Below are 22,849 nucleotides of genomic sequence, written 5' to 3'. Positions count from 1 at the left end.
GGGTGGTGGTGGCAGGGGCTGAAATCATGGCTTGGTCATTCTGGTGACCAGCCCCCATCCAAGAGCAATCCAGTTGCCCACCCAGTGTCACCTCATTAGAACAAAAGACACCCCATTACCCAGGAGATTCCAAGAGATTTAGGAGTTCAGTGTCAGGAACCAGCAGTATCTATCTTTCAGCTATCTATCTATCTATCTCTCTATCTATAGATAGATATACATTTATATCTATATTTATTTATTTATTTTTATTATCTTACAGTGCCCCATTTTTTTTTTCTTTATCATTCCCTTGGATCTGCCCCCTAGGGAAACCCATGGGGAGGAGTATGATGGGCAGAGCAGGATTCAGCTATTTCTGTGTTCCTTGGCTCAACTATCTTCAAACCATCAGTCATCAGCAGTTCAGGCTGCTATAATAAATTACCACAGATTGCGTGGCTTATACAACAATTTATTTTGCATGGTTCTGGAGGCTGGGAAGTCCAAGATCAAGGTGCTGGAAGATCTGATGAGAGCCCTCTTCCTAGTCTGCAGATGGGCATCTTGTATCCTCACAGAGAGGGCTAGCTGTTTCATTTCTCTTCTTAGGACACCACTCCTATCATGAGGGTTCCACCCTCATGGCCTAATTCCCTCCCAAAAGGCCCACCTCCCAATTCCATAACACTGTCAACATATGAATTTCAGGTCACAAACAGTCCATAGCATCAAAATACCACCTCCTAGACCCCAACAAAGCCTCCCCATCTTTCACAACCTGCAATGACTACAGCGGTCCTACAGGATGAAACCTGTAGGCCATCTTAACACCAGGACATAGCTAGAAAACATATTTTTGAAACACATCTACATTTAACTTGTGTAGTGTGTGTACGTGTGTGTGTGTGTGCATGCATGTGTGATTTTTCTTATATAAGCCAAGTTTGGAGAACCAACTGTTGCAACTCTGGCATGAATGTTGGTGTCTGGACACTGCCCACAGTGCCCACAGGGTCTGGTCGGGCAAGACGGTTCCCTTGCAGAAGGAAATACTTTGGGCCAAAGCAGAACCCTCTGCTGAGCCCTAGTGGCTTCCTTTCTGAGCTGAGTTCATGAAGAGATTCCTGACTCCCCACTTCGTGTGGCGCTCAGCCAAGGGTCTCATTTCACTGTTTCTAGACCTGGAGCTACGGTCTCAACTAGCTCGGGGTGAGGCTCTCGAAGCATTTTGATGTTTTAAGACTAATGAGTCTGCATCCTTGTTTAACTCGTTAATGGCCTCAATGTGGCCTCCAAGCAAATCACTTGACCTTTCCTGAGCTTCACTTTCCTCATCTGTAAAATGGGGATAAAAACTGACCTGCTTTTGTTACAGGACTGTGAAGATTAAAGAAGATATTGTATGTTGCATGTTATGCAAATGTAAGGTGATATTTCAGGTTTCAACTACAAAATCTGTTTTAAGGACATTAAAGATTTCGCCTCCTTTAAGGAGAATTTACAAATCCTGATTTGTGAAACTGAACTGGAAAAAGAATTTCCTAAGAGGTTCCTCTCAAATAACTTTAGGATGGGACACTGACATCACATATATTTTAGGAAAATGTCCATCATGTATATCTATGCATTTGCATAAAACTTTATTGCACTAAACTCAACCCTTGTGTCTCTGTTCATTTAAGCCTGATGACCTGTAACAATTAGGGTGAGCGAAATTGCTCTAACAAATAGTCCTGAATATGCAGCGACTCAACTACAGTAAAAGTTTATTTCTTGTTCCCAGACCAGGCCAAAGTTCAGGTTGGTGGGCAGTTCTCCATACAGTGATTCAGGGATCTAGCTCCTTCCCCTTGTGACTCTGCTGCCACCTATGGCCTGGCTGTCATTTGCATCCAAATAACAGAAGAGCCAGGAGAACCTCACACAGGGCTTTACCACTTCTGCTCACATTCTCCTGGAGCGACTCTAACACAAGGGCACATCTGAGGGTGAGGGAGGCTGGGAAATGTAGTCCAGTGGTGTGCTCAAAGGGAGGAATGGGTTTTAGTGGACAGTTAGTGGTCTCTACCAGTGTGTAAATGAGGAAAGAGTCTCAATAGGATTAACTGATTTGCCAAAATTAGTTAGGTCATCCAAGTGACAAAGCCAGGACTGCGGCCCAGAGCTTCTGACAGTCATGTCTGGTGCCTTAAAAAGCACAGCCCCACCTCGATCTGAGCCCCACCTCACCTGAACTCTTCTCACTCGTCTCCTAGCTTCCAAGTTTCTCCTTGTAGTCTGTTCTCCACCCTGCAGATAGGGGAATATTATCAACATCTACGCCAGATCATTGTGACGATGACAAATTCAAAAACAGTTAAGAAAATCACCCTGGTCCTTCTGCCCTAACACACCTGTCCCTTCCCCCATGCCATCTTCCAGCCCTCGCAGGTTCAGAGGGCAACTGGAGCCTGCACTTGAGCCAGGAGTGCCTCCACGTCGTGGTCCCCAGAGCAAGAAAGGACAAAGGCTACTTTCCAGATCACACTTTTATTCTTACAGAAGCAGTGGCCACACAGCCATAGGGACATGAAGTGTTCAGACAGTAGGCACAGCGCCTGCAGCTGCAAGAGCCTGCTGGGGGTGGGGGTGGGGAGACCCATGCCTTTTTCCATGGTCCCCATGATTAAGGAAAAAACTAAAAATCACACAGCATTCACTGCCACCCCCATCCCCACCACTTCCCTTTCGGTAACAGCTAATTAGATTATGCGTCCTTCCAGCCAAAGAAACTGGCTAGAACCCGGATTTTACAGAAAACCTTCATGCAGAGAAACTCAGCGTTCCGGAAGGGAGAGGCCTCTTCTTATACTTTCCACACACGCTGCCCCACCCCCACCATGTGCCAAGTTTAATTCCACCTGAAACCACCACCTGATGGGTAGTGACAAGACTGGCTACAAGAAAGAGCTGGTCACTCAGCTCAACATGCTTGGAAGACTGCCCCTTTCCAGGCAAGAGATCACTGAAGCAAAACACTAACCTGAGGCTGGTGTGATCCCCAGACCCTCCCTTCCGAGCCCCGGGTTCTGAGTGAGGTCTGTGAAGGGCAGGATTTTGGTTTGTAGGACTGAGAATAACAGAAGCTGCTGGCTTCTCTGGCCACACTCCCAGGGGCCCAGGGACAGAGGCCCCACTGGTGAAAGGACGGGGCCTTATCTGTTGGGCTAATCTAGCTCGGGCTCACCATTCCTCTACAGCAAGTAGGATCATCAGTTTAGCGCCGAGCGGGAAGCCCACGGGCCCACTAGGAGAGCTAATGCCAGTATTCACGTGCTTTGCATACAAGCGAGAAAATGAGGTTTCTTATTTTTTTCTTATGCCCCCTCCAGAGGCCAAATGGGGAAGAGTGGTTCCTCTGCCTTCTGAGTGCCCTGAATGCACCCAGATCTCCCAGGACCACGCCAAGACTACAGCGTGCCAAGCCCAGGGTAGGAGGAGTGAGCCTCGGCAGCCAAAGCATGGCTCTGGGAGGATTCTGGCAACCTGTGGTGACAAGACTGACACTTCCTTGCAGGCCATGGATGCGCCTTTCTGAAAAGATGAGAGCTGGCCTTGGGCTGAAGGAAGGACCTTAAATGGCAGACAACCCCCAAGCGTCCACTTAGATCGTTTGTTTTTCCTCTGACTATCCACACAAGAGGCTTTTCATGGGGTTTGCAGTCATGGTGTTTAAGACAGCTCTGCACTTCTAAGGCAGAAGGGCCTCAGGTGGTCTTGTGTGTGCTGATGTGACAGATGAGGAAACTACAGCTCAGAGGGACAAATGACTTGCCCACGGGTGCAGAGCTCGTGAAGAATACAGCAAGGACAAACCCAGGCCTCCTGGCTCCTGGTGCAGTGCTCTCTCTCTCTCTCCCAAAATGTCACTGCCTGGCACAGTTCACTTAATTCCAGCTTCCCTTACACAATTCCCTCTCAGATTCTGGGTTTTCAGCTGAGGCTGGGCAGTTCTTAAGACAGAGCTGCATAAACAACCAAGCTTTACTAGGTGGGCAGGGACCTGGGAAGGTTTCCTTCCCTCTGGAACGGAAATGGAGCTAACTTTTCTCTGAGCTTAGGATTTGTAAGGCACTAAAATTAACTACAGTTGGGGGCTGGGGGAGAAAGAAAAAAAGGGGGGGATGAGTGGTTGGAGAAATCAAGTTGATGCTGTTTTCTTTCAGCCCCACAGTGAGGAACCCCACGAAACCGAGGGACGGCGGGCTCCACTGTCCTGCTGGGCGTGGTCCCACCCCCCAACTCCCACCCCTACTGCAGAGCAGAGGACACAGCCCCACCATGACAAAGCGGGTTCTGGGAACAAGAGCCATGGAGGGTGGAGAGCCAAGAACGAGCCCAGGTCCTCTGGATTCAATTCAGAGCAGAAACCACTCACCCAGCCTGGGCAGGTGTCCCAGGCCTGGGCCCGGCCAGGATTCAACCCTGAAGTGTCTTCTCCAAGGACACAGTCCCCTCTGAGCGGACTCGGGCAACGGCTGCAGTGGGCCTGCAAGCCTGAGCGTGAAGGCGGAAGGGGCAAGGCGCCACCGAGCACGGCAGGGAGAACTTTGGAATCAGACCTGGCTTTGGCACAGCACATCTTGGGCCCGCCCGCCCGCCCCACCTGTTGCCCTCCCAAGACCCCAGGGATGGAGAGGAACCTTCCTTCCTTCCCTCTGCGAGGAGGTCTTGCAGCTGACAAGCGATGGCAGCGCAACTCGAGGACACCCCCTTCAGCCAAACCCGAGCCCAGGTGACCTAACATGGAGCCTTCCCGGACTCCACCACTGAATCCAAAGCACTTTAGTCCGACGTGATGCTGAGTGGGAAGCCGTGCTGACAGCAGCTGCCACTTCTCCAGCACCTCTGCTGCGACAGGCGCTTGACTTAGACGACAACAGCAGGCAGATAGCATTACCCGCTTTCAACAGATGAGGAGCAGGGCTCAGAGTGGCTGAGTGACTCACTCAGAGTCACACAGCTAATGAGTGGCAGAACTGGGAACTAGACTCGGGTTTGTCTGACTCCAAATCTCATGTCCTTTCCACTCTACTTGGCTGCCCCTGAAAGCTGGGAGCAAGCTGTCGGGGCCATCTGGGTGGGGTTTCTGGAGGGGTTTCTTTCTGCAAGTGTGGATCTGGCAGAGCAGCCAAGCTTGAGTGAAGGGAAGATGCCTTCTGGCCCTGGGGACAGGGTCCGCCCTCGCGTCCGCCTCCTTCCGGGTGGGCTCCGGCTCAGTGCCTGGCAGCCTTGCAGATCTTGTCATAGACCTCAGGGAAGGCGTCCTGGCAGCCGAGCTGTTTCCGCAGCCTATGGTACAGGGAGCCGTCAAACATCTCCCAGAACTCCTCCCGGTCCATGTAGCAGTCGGCATACAGCATCTGGAACCTGCAGCGCAGACACAAGGGTGAGGACTCGGGGACGGGGGTAAGAGGGGCGGGGAGGGGAAAGGGACGCAAAGAACCCCAACCATCCCTAATGCGCCCCTAACGCACCGCCTGCTCTGCAGGGCAGGACGTGCTTTTGGAGGCTTTCTCTTGTTTAATCCCCCTAATGAGCTAGTGGTTGAGGCTGGTGCAGGAATTTTTATCCCCATTTTACAGACGGGGAATCTGGGCTCAGGGCTTTAAGTGGCAGTGGAGGCAGAGTCAGGAGTAGAATGCATGCCCGTCTCCCTGATGTGGTCGCCAGGCTGCTTTCTCTCTCTTGTTTGACGTTCAATAAACTGCGCATAATGAAAGTGTACAACTTGAAGCTACAAGGATATATGGTACAACACAGGGAATATAGCCAATATTTTATAATAACTATAAATAGAGTATGACCTTTAAAAATGGTGAATCACTAAACTGTACACCTGTAACATATAATATTGTACATCAGCTATACTTCAATAACATAAATAAATAAAACAAGCAAAAAAATTTTTTTTAATAAATTAAAAAAAGAGAAACGTACTGCTTGATAAGTTTGATGTATGTCTATAACCTTGAAACTGTCACCTCAGTCCAGATAACGGCCATATCCATCACCCCCAAACTTTCTTCATGCCCTGAATTCCCCTGTGTTGTCTGTCCATCACCCTCCACAATCCCAGGCAGACCTGCCTTCTGTCACCATGGGTTCATCTGCATTTTCCATAATTTTATATAAATAAAATATATATATATATATGAATAGAATCATGCAGTACTCTTTTTTCCTGGCTTCTTTCCGTCAGCATGATTATTTTGAGATTCGTCCACGTGGATTCTGCACGTCCACGGTTTGTTCCAGGACGTTTCTGAGCAATGCTCTGTCCAGGCCTCTGTGTGACTTTCATGGTCCTGAGTCCCCCCCCCCCCCCCCTCAGCTTTGGCCTCCAACCTGGAGTGCGAGCCCCTGGACACGTCTAAAGCACCCCCGTGGCCTGCGCTGGGGTAGGTAGTGGGGCGACCCCTGGCTCAAGCAGCCAGGGGACTGCTGGTGTGCTCACTGGAGGAGGAGGGGATGCAGCAAGGGGAAGGGCGAGAACGCCTGCAATTCCACCTCCTTAGAATCTCCCAACTCCCTTCCCGAATCCAAGGGGTCACTCAGCGCCCGAGGGTCTGGCTGTGGAGCTGGCGCCTTGGCCTTCCACGCGCCCCCCCCAGGGCAGCGCTCTGTGGCTGACGGCCACACTCTGGGCACGCGCTCACCCGTGCACACTTCGGACGAACTTCTCCAACTGCCTCATGCAGGACCGGGCCTCAAAGTGCTTCACGCGCGGCTCCCCATAGGCACCAATGTCGACGTAGAGCTCGGCCTCGTCTCCCTTGGGGTGCACCAGGCCCGGCTGGCTGGGCAGGATGAATGGGCACAGCCAGATGGGGTAGACCTGGGGGGCCAGGGAGGGCGTGTTGGTGCTTTTCCTCCCCCGGATGGCAGGCTCTGCGGCGCTCCCCTCTCTCTGCTGCTCACATGCCACCCTCACCCCCGCGTCCCCGCATCCCCGCTGAGCTCCCGGCCCGGCTCACGTGGATGTCACTGTGGAAGGTGTGCAGGGCCCGCGGCAGGCACTTCATGGGCACCAGCATGTCCTGCACCACGTGGTGCTGCTCGTACAGCTTGCGCAGCGTCTCGCCCTGGGTCAGCTTCAGGAGGGAGATCTTGGGAGGCACCATCCAACCAAAGAGGTAGCGGAAGACGGGGTTGTTGCCAAAGGGGATGATGTCCTGAAAGACAAGGGTTGGGGATGGAGAGAAGGAACTCAGCAGGGCCCAGTGTCCCCACGTGCCAGGGGCCGGGTCCTCCTCTGGTGCTGGACAGAAATGTGACGGGTCCACTCCTATCTGGGGTGGGTGTGGTGGTACCCAGGATTTACTCAGCTGGATCTGGGTTTGATTCCCAGCTCCAGCATTTACCAGCTATGATGATGATCTTGGGCTGGGGACTTAACCTCCCTGAGCTAGGTTTCCTGATCTGCAAAATGGGGCTTGTGAGAATGAATGGTAAGATACCAAATGGAAGGCACTCAGCCCATTGCCTGAAGCAAAATAACAACGAAGCTATCATTGCTGTTCTAGTTGCTGAGGTCAGTGTGGCTGGCACAGAGCAGGCATTCCATAAATGTTTGAGAATGCTGTTCAGTGGCAAGAGGGATGGATACTCAGAGAGCTTAAGCAACTTCCCTAAGGTCACACCGCCAGAGACGGCTCCCACTGAGGTGGGGAAGGTCTGGCTCAGGTTCAACAATGAGCCCTTCGGTCTACAGCATCTCCTGAGAGGCCTTCTCTGACGCCCCTATTAAAATGTCACTGCTCCCCATCCCTCCATACAAACAACAGCAAATTCTTGCTCACCTGTCAAGGCCAAGCTTGACAGCTACCTTCAATCCTAGGCAGAGCTAGCCACTTTCTCTTGTTCCTGTGGCCCTGCACAGTGCCACCCCGCCTGCCTCCCCCAAGCTGGCCTCTTGTGAAACCCCCCGAGCAGGGCTGTCCTTCCTCTTCCACGCCTCAAACCTCCACAAGGGAGGAGCCCCCCATTCACGATCGTCCTCCCTGCTCCCAGTCTGCTGTCTTCCTGAGGGCTGCCAGCGTGCACCTGATACCCCATCCTCATAGCTCCCGGGCCTTCGAAGCCAAGGACGTTCCTTCATTCGTTAGACAATTACGAGGCGCCTATGTGCTCAGGTGCCAGCTTCTGTGCTGGGTGCTGGGGATACCCCGATCATTGAGACGTGGTCCCTGACCTCAGGTGGGAAGAGCTGCAACAGAGAGATGCAGAGGCAGCTCATAAAAGGGTCCACGTCAGACTAGGGTCAGTGGTGGCTGCCCAAAGAAGCCCCCATGCTAAGCTTCAGAGGCTGCATGACTCCTCCTCTCCTCTCCTCTCCCCTCCCCTCCCCTCCCCTGGAATCATCTCCTCTGATCACCAGCCCACTCCCATGAGGGAGGGAGGGCCCTGTCTGCTCTCTTCTCTGTTAGATTCCGGCTCCTACACCAGTTCCTGGCTCACAACAGGAGCTCAGGAAATAGCGTGGCTTTTATTGTTCCCTTGGTTGTCCTTGGAAAAGCCACACAGGCCCATAGCAGAAATCCTCCTCAAAGCCTAAAGCCCTGACCCCGTTTCCCTCACAGCCCTGACCACGCATCATTCCTCCTCCATCCCAATCTCTTTCCCCTCCACAAAGGCAACCATTCTTAGGAATTATTTGTGTACCCTTCTAGAGACATTCGATGCACAGACAAGTCCACGGGCTTAAAAAAAACACAAGTCACAAATGGCAGCGTCTACTAGCCTCCCGCTTATCACTGTATCCTGGGCGTCAGCACAGAGCGCTACTGCATTCTTTGTCCTGGATGCCTGACACTGTCCAGATAGACCTCGTTTTATTGCACTTCTGATCTGTGACCAGTGATCTCTGATGTCACTACTCTGACTTGCTGACGGCTCAGATAATGGTTAGCATTTTTTAGCAATAAAGCATTTTTAAATTAAGGTATGCCCTTTTTTTTTTTTTTTTAGACATAATGCTAGTGCCCACTTAATAGACTACAGTATAGTGTAAACATAACTTTTATATGCGCTGGGACAACACTGTAAAGCAGTTATAGTCTAATAAATATACTAAATTAAAAAATATATATATATGCACTGGGAAACCAAAAATTTCGTGTAACTCACTTTATTGTGCTTATTTGCTTTATTGTAGTGGTCTGGAACCCAACATGCAATATCTCCAAAGTCACCCTTCATGGGGTGGGGCTGCAAAGTCCTAGCTCCCTGGCCTCAAGGTGGGACAGCTCTGGAGGGCCATCCGGCCCCAGAGCTCCCTGTGGGTTGGCTGAGGTCTTTGTTGTGACTGCCTCACGCCTCTGCTTTTCCCTCTGCCCAGCCCTGCTTCCCTTTCCTCTCGCAGCTGAGGATCACCAGAGTTCTCCTGAACAAACTTCCTGTGTGCATATCTTGGTAGTAAAACACCCATCCTTCCAGATTCTTCCTTTAACTTCAGGCAGTACAGGCTAGTGTTTAACAGCACAAAAATATAAGACAAACCTCATTTTGAAATCTAGCTCTGGGGTTTTAAAACCCGTCCAGGAGTTCTCTGCTACTCCTTGCTTCAAGAGGTGGAGCTTAATTCCCCCCTCCTTGGGTGTGGGCCAGACTTGGTGACTCCGTTCTAATAAGAGAGTATGGCAGGAGTGGCGAGGCGACAAGCCTGGGTCATGGAAGGCACCGAGGACCCCTCCTTGGTCTCTCTCTTGAATCCCCTGCTCTGGGGGAAGCCAGATGCCCTGTTGTGAGGACACTTGAGCAGCCCAGGTGGCAAGGAATGGAGGCCTCTTGTCAACAACCACGTGAGGGACCCTTCCAGGAAGCAGATTCTCCAGCCCTACTAGAGCCTCCAGCAGACCAGCCCTGCCGACACCTTGACTGCAGCCCTGAGCCAGAAACACCCACACCATCGCTCTCCAATCCCTGAGCCTCGAAACTGTGAAATAACAGAGGGCAGTTGTTTTAATCCTCACAATTTGGGGTTAATTCATTATGCAGCAATAGATAACCAATACACTCTATCCCTTACTGAGTTGTGTTATTTTGGATAACCTAAACCAGCTTCTTCATCTGTAAAGTGGAAACAGCACTAGGACCTACCCTCACAGGGTTGTTAGGAAGATGGAGAGAGAATGCATGAAAAGTGTTTGGCCTAAGAACTAACATGTAAGGAGCGATTCATATTAATTGCTGCTGTTATCATTCTGATGTGCTCTCATGTACTTTGCTGGCCCCTCTTTCCTTTCCTGTCTCTTAAATATCCCTGCTCTTGACAAAACCACACCTCCCACATCCTTCACACTGCTCTTGGCAGGGATAAACAGGGACTCGGGGGTCTTCTGCCTTTGGCAAAACTTTCCATCAAACGCTCTGGGCCTGGACACTGCTCAAAGAAGGACTAACAAGGATGGGGGAAGCCCAGAGCTCCCCGGGCCTTGATGAAGCCTCTGCTGCCCACTCCTCCAGCCCTTACCACTGCCCCATCACATTCTGCCTGAGAGACCTGGCCCATGATTAGAAGTGACCCAACACCTCCTCCTAGGAGACCACCAGGTGTAATTCCTTCATGCCTGACATCCCTATTTATCTCAGTCACGGTGGACTTTTGGGTGCCTCCCACCAGCACCCTTGATGGGCTACAGCGATGCAATGTCTTTTAATCTGACCCCACTGGCCACTGTCCCCCTCTCTGCCAAACCCCTCCCCTGTGCTCTCTCATGGTCTAAACGGCAGCAAACCCCCTCCATCCTCAAGCTCTTCTCTCGACCGTCGTGTCCTCTCCTTGCTCCTAGCTGGAACCTGGCTGGCCCCTGCAGCCCTCCGAGGTGGTATCATTTTCTCTCCAAGACCCTCTGGGGTAGACGGAGGTGAGGTGGGCTCCTCATTACTGCTTCTAGGTCTCTGCCCCTCCCCTTCCCTGAAAACCCTCAGCGACTTTGCAGCCACCTGCCCATCATCTCCACCCCCATCATCTCCCTCGTTCCCGGATCACTGCCACCTTCTTCAACAGTCATCTTATCACTGATGTGATTTTATACCCACCTCTATGATCTTTCCCATGCCCCAGCCTCCTCGCTGTCCTCCAGCGATCTTACCTTCCACCTGGTCTCTGCCCTGACTCTCACGTCACACTCCAGAGCAGGGGATGACAAACTATAGCCCGTGGGAATCGGTCTGCAAGCGGATCCAGCAGGTGGCCACATCTGGCCCCCTGCCTGCGTTTATAAATAGTATCACTGGAGCACAGTCATGCACGTTTGTTTGTGCACTGCCTGTGGCTGCTTTTGTGCTACAAGGGCAGGGCTGAGCAGCTGCGACAGGACGTATGACCCGCAGAGCCTAAAGCTTTTGCTATTTGGCCCTTTAAGAAAGTTTGTTGACCTCTCGATGTTGTCCTATTGTCTGTATTCATTGCCTCTGTTGACTTGGAAAAAAAAAAAAGCACGTCAGAGCTGTGAGTTGAGTTTATTTAGTGTCTCACTGACTATAGCCTGGGAGACGCGCTCTCAAACAGCTCTGAGAAACCGTTCCGAAGAGGTAAAGGCCAGATCAGTATGTATGTGATTTTGGCGAAGCGTACATGAAATCAAGCACAGGTCTCGATCGAAGGTTGTTGCTAGTTATGAGGAACAGCCGTCTTATTAACGGCTTTGGTACTTTTCTAAGTATGGGAAGATCCAAGAATTTGGGTTCATAAAATTTTCTCCTCAAAATATCTACCTATCTGAAGGCTGTCTTTATCTGCCAGTTTTCCCATAGCACAGAGTGCCTCATTAGTGATCTTTGCCCTGAATTCCTTTCAGGGGGTGTTGAAGGTCAGCGACCGCAAGGCCTAATGACTTCATTCCTGCAGAACTGGATGGTAGGCAACATACTTCATTTGGCATCTCCATAGTTTCAATTCCAAGCGTTCGCCCTCTGACCACCACTAACTCTCCTTCCTGCTGCTCATGTCCTCCAGTGCTCTGACATCAATTCTTCACCCCAAGGGGCACCCAGGCCACCATATCAGTCCCTTCAGCCCCGCACATCCTCACTGTCCCCCCCTCAGCTGGCTCAGATTTCATCTTGATCATGTCCTGGCTTTTCCAACCCCGCCCCACTTGTCATACTCATTTGCAAAACCTCAACTGTGGTTAAATCTAACTTTCTCCCTATTCTGTACCCCGTCCACAGAGCTGAACGTGTGAAAATCCACAACCACCAGGGCTAGTCTCACTGTAAACTCATGGTCATGAATCTTTGGGAGGCCTAGTGTTGCCCAGCAATCCTATGACATTTCCCCAGTTAATTCATTCCCACTCTCCAAGGGACAATTTCCCGTCTCCTCTCTCTTCAGTCCTTCAACAACCCCCACCCCCTCATCTCGGCTAAAATCCTTGCTTCCTATTTCATTGAGAAAATAGAAGGACTCCCACACCCTCCCACCACCAAATGGTCCTCCTGTTTGTAGCAACTGTTCCATTAACACTTCCTCCCTCCTGTCCAGTGGGTGAATCTCCACACTCTCACCTAAAGGCAACCTCTCCACCTGAGCACAGGATCCATCCATCCTCAAGGTTCACCCTGCGAGCACACCCTCTCCCCTGCACTGCCAGCACGTCAACATGTGGTAACCTCTCCCCTCTCTTGAAAGTCACACATGGACTTCCCTGGCGGTCCAGTGGTTAACACTCTGCACTTCCATTGCAGGGGGCACAGATTTGATCCCTGGTTGGGGAACTAAGATCCCATGTGCCGTGCGGCACGGCCAAAAAAAAAATCAAAATAAAAAATAAAGCAGTCACACAAGATATTTCCTCTGGATCCTACATCCCCCTCTGGCTCCCACGCTACTCTTCTGCTTTCCCTTATACTGAGCCTTCTGATTTCCATTTTCACTGTCTCCACTTCCCTGTCTCTGTTTTCTCTCGAACCCACGTCAGGCTTTCAGCCCCATGGCTCAAGGTCATCAGTGACCTTCTCACAACTAAGACCAGGGGTCGATGCTTTGTCGTCATCTCACTCAGGGGCATTTGACACGGCTGTTCATCTTCCTTCTTGACATGCTGTCCTCAAGTAGCTTCCAGGATGCCAGTCCTCCTGGGTTTCTCCTCCCCTCTGACTGACGCCGTCTTCTCCTCTCCTGGCTGGCTCCTCCTCCCTCAACTTGCAGGGCTTGGCTCTCGGACTTCTCTTCTCTAACCTCCCTCACTCATCTAGTCCCACGGTGTTAATTAACATTTCTCTGCTGATGACACCCACAGTGATATGGATTTCTTCGACCTCTGCCCTGAAGATCTGACATATGTGCCAGCTGCCCACTCAACGTCCCACCTGGATGTCTGAAAAGCATCTCACGCTGACATGTCCCAAACCAAACTTCTGATTTTCCTTCCCAGACCCCTCCCCCATGTTGTCCATAGCAGTCAATGGCACCTCGGGCCACCCGGTTGCTTGGGTCCCTAACCTTGGAATCACACCCAAGGGCAATCTGTGGGAAATCCTGTTGGTTGGTTCAACCTTCACAGCACCTCCCAGATCTGAGACCCCTTTCCTCCTCCACCGCTACCACCCTGGACGGCAGAATCTTCTTTCTTCCGCTCTCCCACTCTTGCCACCTCCACCCCATCCACTCTCCACCTAGCTGTCAAAATTATCCTTTTAAAACAAACATCAGGTCATGTCACTTTTCTGCACAAAGCCCTCCACTGGCTTCCTTACCACACAAGGTAAAATATGAAGTCCTCCCCTGACCTACAAGGACCTACATGATCTAGGCTATAGCTGCTGTTTCACCGTATTCTCCACCATGGGTCTAGCTCAAGGGCCTTCTTGCTGTTTTCAGAAACACGCAGCCTTGCTGTGACACCTTGCACCTTGCTGTGAGGCAAAAGAATGGAGCTGGACCCCCACCTCACACAATACACAAAACTTAACTTAAAATGGATCAAGAACCTAAATATAAGAGCTAAAACCATAAAGCTTTTAGAAGATAACGCAGGAAGAAATCTTCATGACTTTGGATTTAGCAATGGATTCTTAGATACGACACTAAAAGCACGAGTAACAGAAGAAAAAATAGATCAACTGGACTTCATCAAAACCAAAAACTTTTGTGAATCAAAAGACATTATCGGGACTTCCCTGGTGGTCCAGTGGTTAAGACTTCGCCTTCCAATACAGGGGGTGCGGGTTCCATCCCGGGTCGGGGAGTAAGATCCCACATGCCTCACGGTCAAAAAACCAAAACAGAAGCAATATTGTAACAAATTCAATAAAGACTTTAAAAATGCTCCACATCAAAAAAAACTTAAAAAAAAAAAAAACATTATCAAGGAAGTGAAAGACAACCTACAGAATGAGAGGAAATATTTGCAAATCATGTATTTGATAAGGGTCTAATATCCAGAATATATATAGAACTCTTACAACTCAACAACAAAGATCAATCACCCAGTTAAAACTGGGCAAAGGATCTGAATAGATACTTCTACAGAATGAGAGGAAATATTTGCAAATCATGTATTTGATAAGGTCTAATATCCAGAATATATATAGAGCTCTTACAACTCAACAACAAAGATCAATAACCCAATTAAAATTGGGCAAAGGATCTGAACAGATACTTCTCCAAGAAATATACAAATGGCCAACAGGCACATGGAAGGATACTCAACATCGTTAGTCATTAGGAAAATGCAAATCAAAATCACAGTGAGATTCCACTTCTTACCCACTAGGATAGCTATAGCAAAAACCCAAAAAACAACAAGTGCTGGTGGGAATGTAGAGAAATTGGAACCTACACATGCTGCTGCTGAGAATGTAAAATGGCTCAGCCACCATGGAAAACGTCTGGCAGCTCCTCAGTAGGTTATACACAGAATCATCACACGACCCAGCAGTTCCACTCCTAGGCATGTATCCTCCAAAACTGAAAACTAGTACTCAGACAAATTCTAGTACATGAATGTTTGCAGCAGCATTGTTCACAATGCCAGCAGGTGGAAACAACTCAAATGTCCACCAGCAGATGAGTGGAAAAACAAACTGTGGTCCAACCATACAATGGAGTATTATTCAGCCACAAAAAGGAATGATGTACTGATACATGCTACAGCATGGATGAACCTTGAAAGTAGGCTTAGTGAAAGAAGCCAGGCACAAAAGGCCACATGTTGTATGATTCCATTTATATAAAATGTCTAGAATAGGTAAATCCATAGAGACAGAATGCAGACTGATGGTTGCCAGAGTCTGGGGAAAGGGAATGGGGAGTAACTGCTTAATGGGTACAGGATTTCCTTTTAGGGCGATGAAAATATTTTGAAACTAGATATAGTAGACACACAACATCATGAATGCACCAAATACCACTGAACTGTATACTTTAAAATGGTTAATTTTATGTTTTCACTTCAATTAAAAAAAAAGAAATAAAAAGTTACCCACCCAGCCCATGTGAGGACCTGTGCTCTGGCTCTTCCTCTGCCTGGCGTGTCCTATGTTCAGGTCCCGCTCACAAGGCATCTCCTGAGAGGCCTTCCCTGACCGCTTATTTAAAATGTCACTGCTCCCCATCGCTCATCACACAACAGCAAATTCTTGCTCACACGTCAAGGCCACGCTTGACAGTTACCTCCAGCCCTGGGCAGGACCAGCCACTTCCTCTTCTCAGGCCGCAGTCTGTCTGCTTGGCTAGGCTACAGCTCCTCAAGGACAGAACAGGTCTGTGTTCCCCAAAGCACTGGGCCCCGCGCCCCACCTTCTGGCACAGGCAGGTGTGTGGGGAGAGCCCGCTGCTTTAAGGGAAGGTGGCTGCTCCTGAAGAAGGAGGCACTGTGCTGCTGGGTAAGAGGCTGTTCTGGTCCCTAGCACAAAGCCACTCTTTTCCCCCAAGGGAGGGGAAACCATCCTGGTTGCCAGCCCGGCCAGGAGCCAGGACTACCAGGAAATCCTAGCCTCACCTGGAGCTCCCAGAAGATGCTGCGCGTGTGGCGGTGGTAGTAGTGTCTCAAGGGGATGTACTCCAGGCCCTCGCGGTTTGTCTTCAGGTAGTTCTCCACGTGCTTGAAGAACCACGGCTTGTAGTAGTTGCCAATGCTATTCAGCTGCAATGACAGAGGGCACTGTGTCAGGCCACAGACAAGCCCCAATGCCACCGGGGCGTAACAGTGATACCCAGCTTCTGTTCGGCACTCCTGGCCTCTCCAGAGCTCTTTCATGTCTATTATTGCCTTGGAGGCTCTTGAAAGCCGGGTGAGGTTAATAAGCACAGCCGGCATTCTCTAGCAGAGAGAGCAGGGGCTCACAGAGGTTAAGTGGTGAGCCCAGGGCCCAACAGCGAACTCCTGACAGTCTCGAGAGCTCAGCCTGCTACTCCTTCTCGGTGAGAGAACTGAAGTGCCGATGCCTGTCGCCGTCGGCCACGGTGCAGTGCTCCAAACAGGTGTGCTCCTCCCCACCTCCCTCCCACGAGGCCAGTGTCGGCACGAACACTGAGCGCGGGCCATACTCCCCACGGGGTCCCACAGCCGACAGCACCAACTGACCACGGTGCTTTCCCTGCTGCCCTGGACCAAGCTCCACATCCTCTGGCCACAGCGCTCCCCCCAGGCAGCCCCCATCAGCGGAGGAAGCTCACAGTAAAACTACAGTCTTCCCTGGCTCTGGGCCCTGTGGTCTCCAAGCCTAAATCATGATTTAGCTGGTGTCTTCTTCAGCCCTAAATGGTTCAGGACTCTACCTACTGTGTGCCCCGCGATGACTTAGCTTCTCTGAGCCTCAGCTTCCTCACCCATGAAAGGAACTGTGGGCCGATGCTTTTGGAGACAGGCAGGGCAGCAACCCGGAAGGGTGATGGGCTTCAGGTTGGGCGGCTGAGGACAGACCCTGGCCCAGTCACCCACTAGCTGTGTGACCTGGCGCAGGACACTCTGAGCTTGTTTCTTCACATGTAAAATGGCAATAAAAATAAATACTTTGTGGGAGATCTTTGTGCCTATTAGAAATTACATACACACACACTGCAGATGCTCGGGCCCATGTCATACCAGCTTCTCTTGGGGTGGGAGAGGCACCCGTGTTTTATGGGGCAGGTGAGATCACACCCAGCAAAGGGATAGGAGGAAGCAGAGAGTGGAGGCCACGTGGGAGAGGTAGAATGTTGCCAGGGGACCATCCGGGAGGGAAAGACAGGAGCAGAGGCAAGAAGCAAGCAAGCCCAGGGTGGCTGGAGAATAATCACAGCACGGGCTAAGTGCCCACACTCCAGGGAGGCAGCACCAGTACCCGACGTATTCACTCTTTGTCCCCTCCATGACTTTGCATACATTCATTACCTCTTCCATGACCTCGCACACATTCCTTCTTTATCTCCTCCACGACCCTGCACAGCAGGGCTGTCCCTGTTTCACTAACCAGGAGAAAGAATCATCAAGGTTGAAGGGACCAGCCGAGGTCACAAGGCTCGCAAGAGACAAGGCAAGGACTCAAGCACATTCCATGTTGCAAAAGAAGGCCAAGGCGGATGGCAGAGAACCTTGAATGGTGGGTTCTGGAATGTGGGCATTATAAAAAAAAAAAAACTATTAACTTTTTTCCTGATTCTAAAAGCAACGTACGCTCCTTGTGAAAACTTGAGACACTGCAGTAATGTGTAACCTGAGGCATGCCCCTGCAGCCTCACCCTCCAGAGAGAACTACTAAAAACTGATGTGTATTCATTAGGTTTTATTTTCACACACACACAGATTTATATAAATGGGACTGCCGTGTGCCTACTGTTTACTGATTTGCTGTCTCCACTTTTAATGTACTAGGCCGATCCTGGCAGGTTACTTAGCCTCTCTGAGCCTCATTTTCAGTACAGGTAAAATGGTTAGAGAGACTAAAAGAGATAATGCAGAAAGTGCCAAGCACAGGGCCTGCCCACAGCAGGGGCACAGTGTTCAGTTCCCGGCCCTCTCACTGCCCCCAGCCCCTCGGCAGCCCCCTCTACCCTGGAGCCAGGCAACCTCTGCCCCCCACCTCTGGCAGCTGACACTTGCAGCCCATCTGGGGGTCACCGCTGTGTGCAGGCCACTCTGCTGCTAGGCCACTCTGCAGTGTGGAAACCAGGCCACGAAGTACCAGGAAACGGGCTAAAGAGCCTGCTTGTCCAAGGCAGTTAGAGTGTGGACAGTGCGGGGCAGGGCAGAAGTCACCATAGGCTGGCCTCCACCTGCGAATGCAAAGGGGAGTCAGACCCCACAGGAACAGAGCAACTTGATCTAACCCCAGGTGGACCTGGTCACACACCGGCAGTGGCACCAGCTGCGTGATGAACCCGAGACTCGGGGGTACCTGGATACAGGCACTCCTGGCGTTCGTGGACTCATCCGTAACTCTTTGTGCCCGAGAAGCCTGGGACATGATAAAGAACCTGGATGGCACGTCTCTCCTGGGGCACATGGCAGCCGTGGCAGCCAAGAGGCGGCAGGAGTTGCAGTTCCAGCCCAAGCACTTAGATAACAAGCCACTTCCTATCTCTGGGCTCCCCTGTAAAACGGGGGTGGCTGCCTTCTCCCAGTGGACAGTGCCTGGGCACGCAGGGACGAACTCCTGAGCAGCCTGCCGAACAGGCATGTTTGGGAGAAATGCTCCTCCGATGAAACACGCACATGCCTCTGGCACCCACCACTCTCCCCCCGCCCCAGGCCCCGTTCTCATCCGGCATCATGGGAACACTTTGCAAAAGTCTGTGGCCCGAGGCCCGGGGCCCCTCTGCCACTGATAACCAGGCAAGCCTCTGGGGAAAACCTTGGTCTTCCTGGGAAATAAGGGAACTGGTCAGAGCGTTCAAACAATTTAAAAGCTGTACAATCCCTTTTGCCCAACTGCAACCTTAGGTGGCATCTAATACATCAAAGAGATGACTTTCAGTACAAAGTGGGTGGTGATACCCCTTGGTCCCCGCCCTTAGCTTATCACCACCGGCAGCTTCCAGAGGAACATCTCAGACAAGGTGGAAAACCTCTGGACAAGATCTCCTTGCCAGGTGACTAGGTTCAGAGTGACACACTGCCTGGGCTTTGGCCCGACATGAGCTCAGGCAGAGCCAGGGCCCGGGGACACCAGAACATTTGGGCTCAGTGTCTGAAGTCCCACTCCTGCTCCAGGATCCTCATCCTCCAGTGCTCACTAGTGTCCCATAAAGAATGGTGCTCTGGGCTTCCCTGGTGGCGCAGTGGTTGAGAATCTGCCTGCTAATGCAGGGGACACGGGTTCGAGCCCTGGTCTGGGAAGATCCCACATGCCGCAGAGCAACTAGGCCTGTGAGCCACAACCACTGAGCCTGCGCGTCTGGAGCCTGTGCTCCGCAACAAGAGAGGCCACAATAGTGAGAGGCCCGCGCACCGCGACGAAGAGTGGCCCCCGCTTGCCGCAACTAGAGAAAGCCCTCGCACAGAAACGAAGACCCAACAGAGCCAAAAATAAATAAATTAATTAATCAATTAAAAAAAAAAGAATGGTGCTCGATCAAAGTTTGCAGATGATGCAAAATTCTAGAAGCTGGTATGGCGGGGAACAAATACCCAACCAGGAGTCAGAGACCCAAACTTAAATCTGCCTCATGCTTGTTGTGGGTCCTCAGAGGAGCCTCTTTCCCCTTCTGGGCCTCTGTTCCTTATTTGGAGAGGGAATTGTATCAGATGATTTTTGAGTCCTTTTTGATTTTAAAATGTTTTAAGTATACAGGGATAGATCAAGAGCCTTAAAAGTGCCTATCCTTTGTTGTACTAATTCTACTTGAAGGTATTATTCACATTATAGACAAAAGATGTCCACTGCTACATTAATTAAAATAATGAAAAACTGGATGCAACTTTAATTTCCAACTATGGGGCAGTGGTTTAGTAGATGATAGGGCATTTGCTCACCGCAATGTTTCTGCTGTCATTAAATATGAAGGCAATGTAACGACATGCAGAAATGCTTATCGCACTAAACCAGAAACTACAAATTTGAACTGGTGTTCACAGCTGAAGACAAACAAACCGAAACACTGTGCAAAGAGATGGTAACCTTGAAAGTACCTGAGAACTGCAAAATAAAACGAGCTACTATTTTTAACCCTATCAGATTGGCAAAAATGAAAGAGTGATGCTATCCAGCACTGGCAAGAACGTGGGGGAAAGGTATTCTCACACACCACTGCGTCGCTGGAAGTGGACAGAAGCACACATTTCTGGCAGGTCACTGGTCATATCTATCAATATTTAATATATTCAAACCCCTGGGTCAGGAATTCCTTTTTTTGGACTCAATCCTACAGAAATGCATGTACAAGAGGCCAAGGATAGATGCAAGAGAATCTTCAATGCAATCTTATTTGTAAGAGCAAAACACTTTAAGCAAAATAAATGCTCATCGGGAAGCAATGAGTTAGGCTAATTACAGGCAACAACAGAAAGCATGGGATAAAACGAGGGCACGGGCATGTACACACGCGCACATGGGCATGCACAGGCACAGGCCTTGAAGAGTGCCGTGTTACAGTGGTTACCCTGGCAGCATGCTTGGGTGAAGAGATGCACTTCAACTTTTTCTTTACATATTTCAACACTGTTATACTACTTTTGTAAAAGCTTTAAAAAAATCTGTGCATCGAAAAGAGAGGAAATAAATCTATCAAACACATTAGCAAGAGCTGGATTGGGTCATATTTATAGGTGGAGTCTTTTCTTTCCTTTTACTTCTGTACACTTTCCAAGCCTCTCATAATAAGCACAAATCCTTTCTCAATGGAGAAAGCACGGCTTTTAAAAATTACACAGTGTACGCTGAAGGGGTGTGAATCATGGATTCTGAGGCATCAAATCAATTACTCAAATCTTGGCTTTGTCATCTTGTGGAAGTTTACATGGCCTCTTGGAGCCTTGGTTTCTTCATCTATAAAATGGGGTTACTGTGAGGATCAAAGATTACGCCTATCAAGAGACACACACGTACCTGGCAGATGGTAGGGGCAGAGTAAATGGATACTTCGGTCACAGCCTAAGACGGCCGACTATAGATCCTGCTGCCCAGGTGGGCTGACCCAGGTCGCAGCCTCAAAGAGGGTGGCTGCCAGGGTCAGGGTGGGGAATCAGGCTCCATCCCAGCCCATCCAGGCCCTCCTCCTCCGGGCCTACCTTGCCAGGCTCTGCCTCGTCCGTCATGACCCCCGTCATGATTACGGCCTCCTCCAGGGAGTAGAGCAGCCCTTCCACAAAGTGGTTCTCCTGCCGCTGGGACTCACGGGTGAACTTGTCACAGATGGCCTCCAGGCCGCACACTGGCTCAAACCGCAGCTTGACGTACTTCTTGGCGGGGATGATGCGGATTTCGGCGGCCACCAGGAAGCCCAGGGTCCCGCAGGACCAGGGCACAGCGTAGAACAGGTCTGAGTTTTCCGACTGTGAGGCGGAGTGGACACATGCTGAATGTTTGACCCCCAAACCCCGCGCTGCAGCGAGTCATCAGCAGGGCGCAGAGGACCCAGGGCCTGGGCTAAATCCCTGTCCTGGCACTATCTGTGTCAACCTGAACAGGGACCTCGCAACTGCACTTTCTGGGCCTCAGTCCTCCCCATGCAGCTTCAGCATGACATTTGACCTTACACTGCCCTCTGGATCAGGGATGCTTAGGGAGAGTGCATCCTCTCTCCTCCACCTGGGCACAGCCCCTGGACCACAGGCGACCCAGGAAGAGGCCAGGACCAGCTCTGCCCAGAGTCCTAAAATGAGGGACCAAGGGCCAGGGGGCCCAGGCCAGGCTAGAGAGAGATGAACCCTTAATGAGGGTCAAGGTAGCCAGGGGACGTTAAAATGGGCCATTACTGAAACTTACAAAGCCTTTCCCATTCCATTAGCTGTGAACTCCCCCCTCCCCCACCCACAGTCCAGGGAGAGCATTAACATTCCTGCTTGAATGGGTAAGGAGAGTGAGGCTCCAAGAGGTGACAATGGCTCACCCAAGGCTTCCCCCCAAGTCAGTGCAGCGATGTCGGCCTCAGGCAAGGCCGCCTGACACCTGATCCAGTGATCCTCCTTCTAACCTCACGATTTTCTTGTTTTGGTATTTGTCTTGGAGACTAACAACTTTTCATCTGGCCGTTCTAAGGCAGCTTCTTTGATTCTAATAAAGCTCCTTGTGAAGAAGTCTAGCCTTGTCCAGGCTTTACGGAGAGGACAGCCCCGCGTGGTCTCTGCTCACGCTGAACGCCCTTGGTGCTGGTGTGGTGGGTGCAGCGAGGTGGTGGGGTGAGGGCCGTGCTGGAGCAGGGGAGCTCTGCAGCAGGCTGGCAGAAGTCTCTGGAACAGCAGACGTGGGCCACCCGATGCCCATCTGGGCCACCGCCTGATCACACTGTCAGCTCACAGCAGTAATAACCAGGTGTCCGCCGCACACCCGGCTCTGTGCTAGGAGCTTAACATACGGCATCTACTTTCTCCTCCTGACAACGCATTTGCCAGATGAGGAAACTGGACCTCAGAGAAGGGAAGTAATTCATGAATGCCTGTCTCCTTTCTCTGCTCATAATAAACAGGTTAGAAGGCAGGGCCCAGAGAGCGTTTCGGGAAATGTGCTGAACTGGTGTGAATCCTGAAAGAGGTCTATCTTGTCCAGACCAGAGCTCTCAAGCCTGGAGTCCTGCCCTGGACTCTGTGAGGCCAACAACTCTGGTGGCTCTCAGAAACATTCACTTCTAAAGGATCACACTGTTCCTCCCATCCCAGGGGCTCCTTAGATATGCTCAGAGAGATCTGAGTTTATTTAAAGTTTCAATCCTGTCCTGCTCCTTAACTGTCTGCATCCTACT

The 22,849-nt window shown here is 50.8% G+C and overlaps 1 protein-coding gene across 2 annotated transcripts in view; it reads right to left on the bottom strand.

Moving 5' to 3' along the window:
- Window positions 1-2,495: 2,495 nt before the first annotated feature.
- DHCR24 (24-dehydrocholesterol reductase) overlaps window positions 2,496-22,849 on the bottom strand; it is a 36,404-nt gene continuing 16,050 nt past the window's right edge. The window contains exons 5-9 of one of the 2 annotated variants that reach the window (XM_082358277.1): window positions 21,180-21,443; window positions 15,972-16,115; window positions 6,999-7,196; window positions 6,681-6,859; window positions 2,496-5,391 (exon numbers count right to left, since the gene is read on the bottom strand). In XM_082358277.1, the coding sequence (XP_082214403.1) occupies window positions 5,238-5,391; window positions 6,681-6,859; window positions 6,999-7,196; window positions 15,972-16,115; window positions 21,180-21,443 (939 nt within the window). In that variant the 3' untranslated portion in view covers window positions 2,496-5,237. The remainder of the gene's footprint in view (window positions 5,392-6,680; window positions 6,860-6,998; window positions 7,197-15,971; window positions 16,116-21,179; window positions 21,444-22,849) is intronic. The other variant, XM_082358278.1, reaches the window with a different exon arrangement.

The sequence above is a fragment of the Balaenoptera borealis genome (assembly GCF_965194805.1).
Source record: "Balaenoptera borealis genome assembly, chromosome: 1".
Classification (NCBI taxonomy): Eukaryota; Metazoa; Chordata; class Mammalia; order Artiodactyla; family Balaenopteridae; genus Balaenoptera; species Balaenoptera borealis.
Note: the sequence above shows the minus strand (reverse complement) of the source record. Positions and strands in the feature narration are given on the sequence as shown.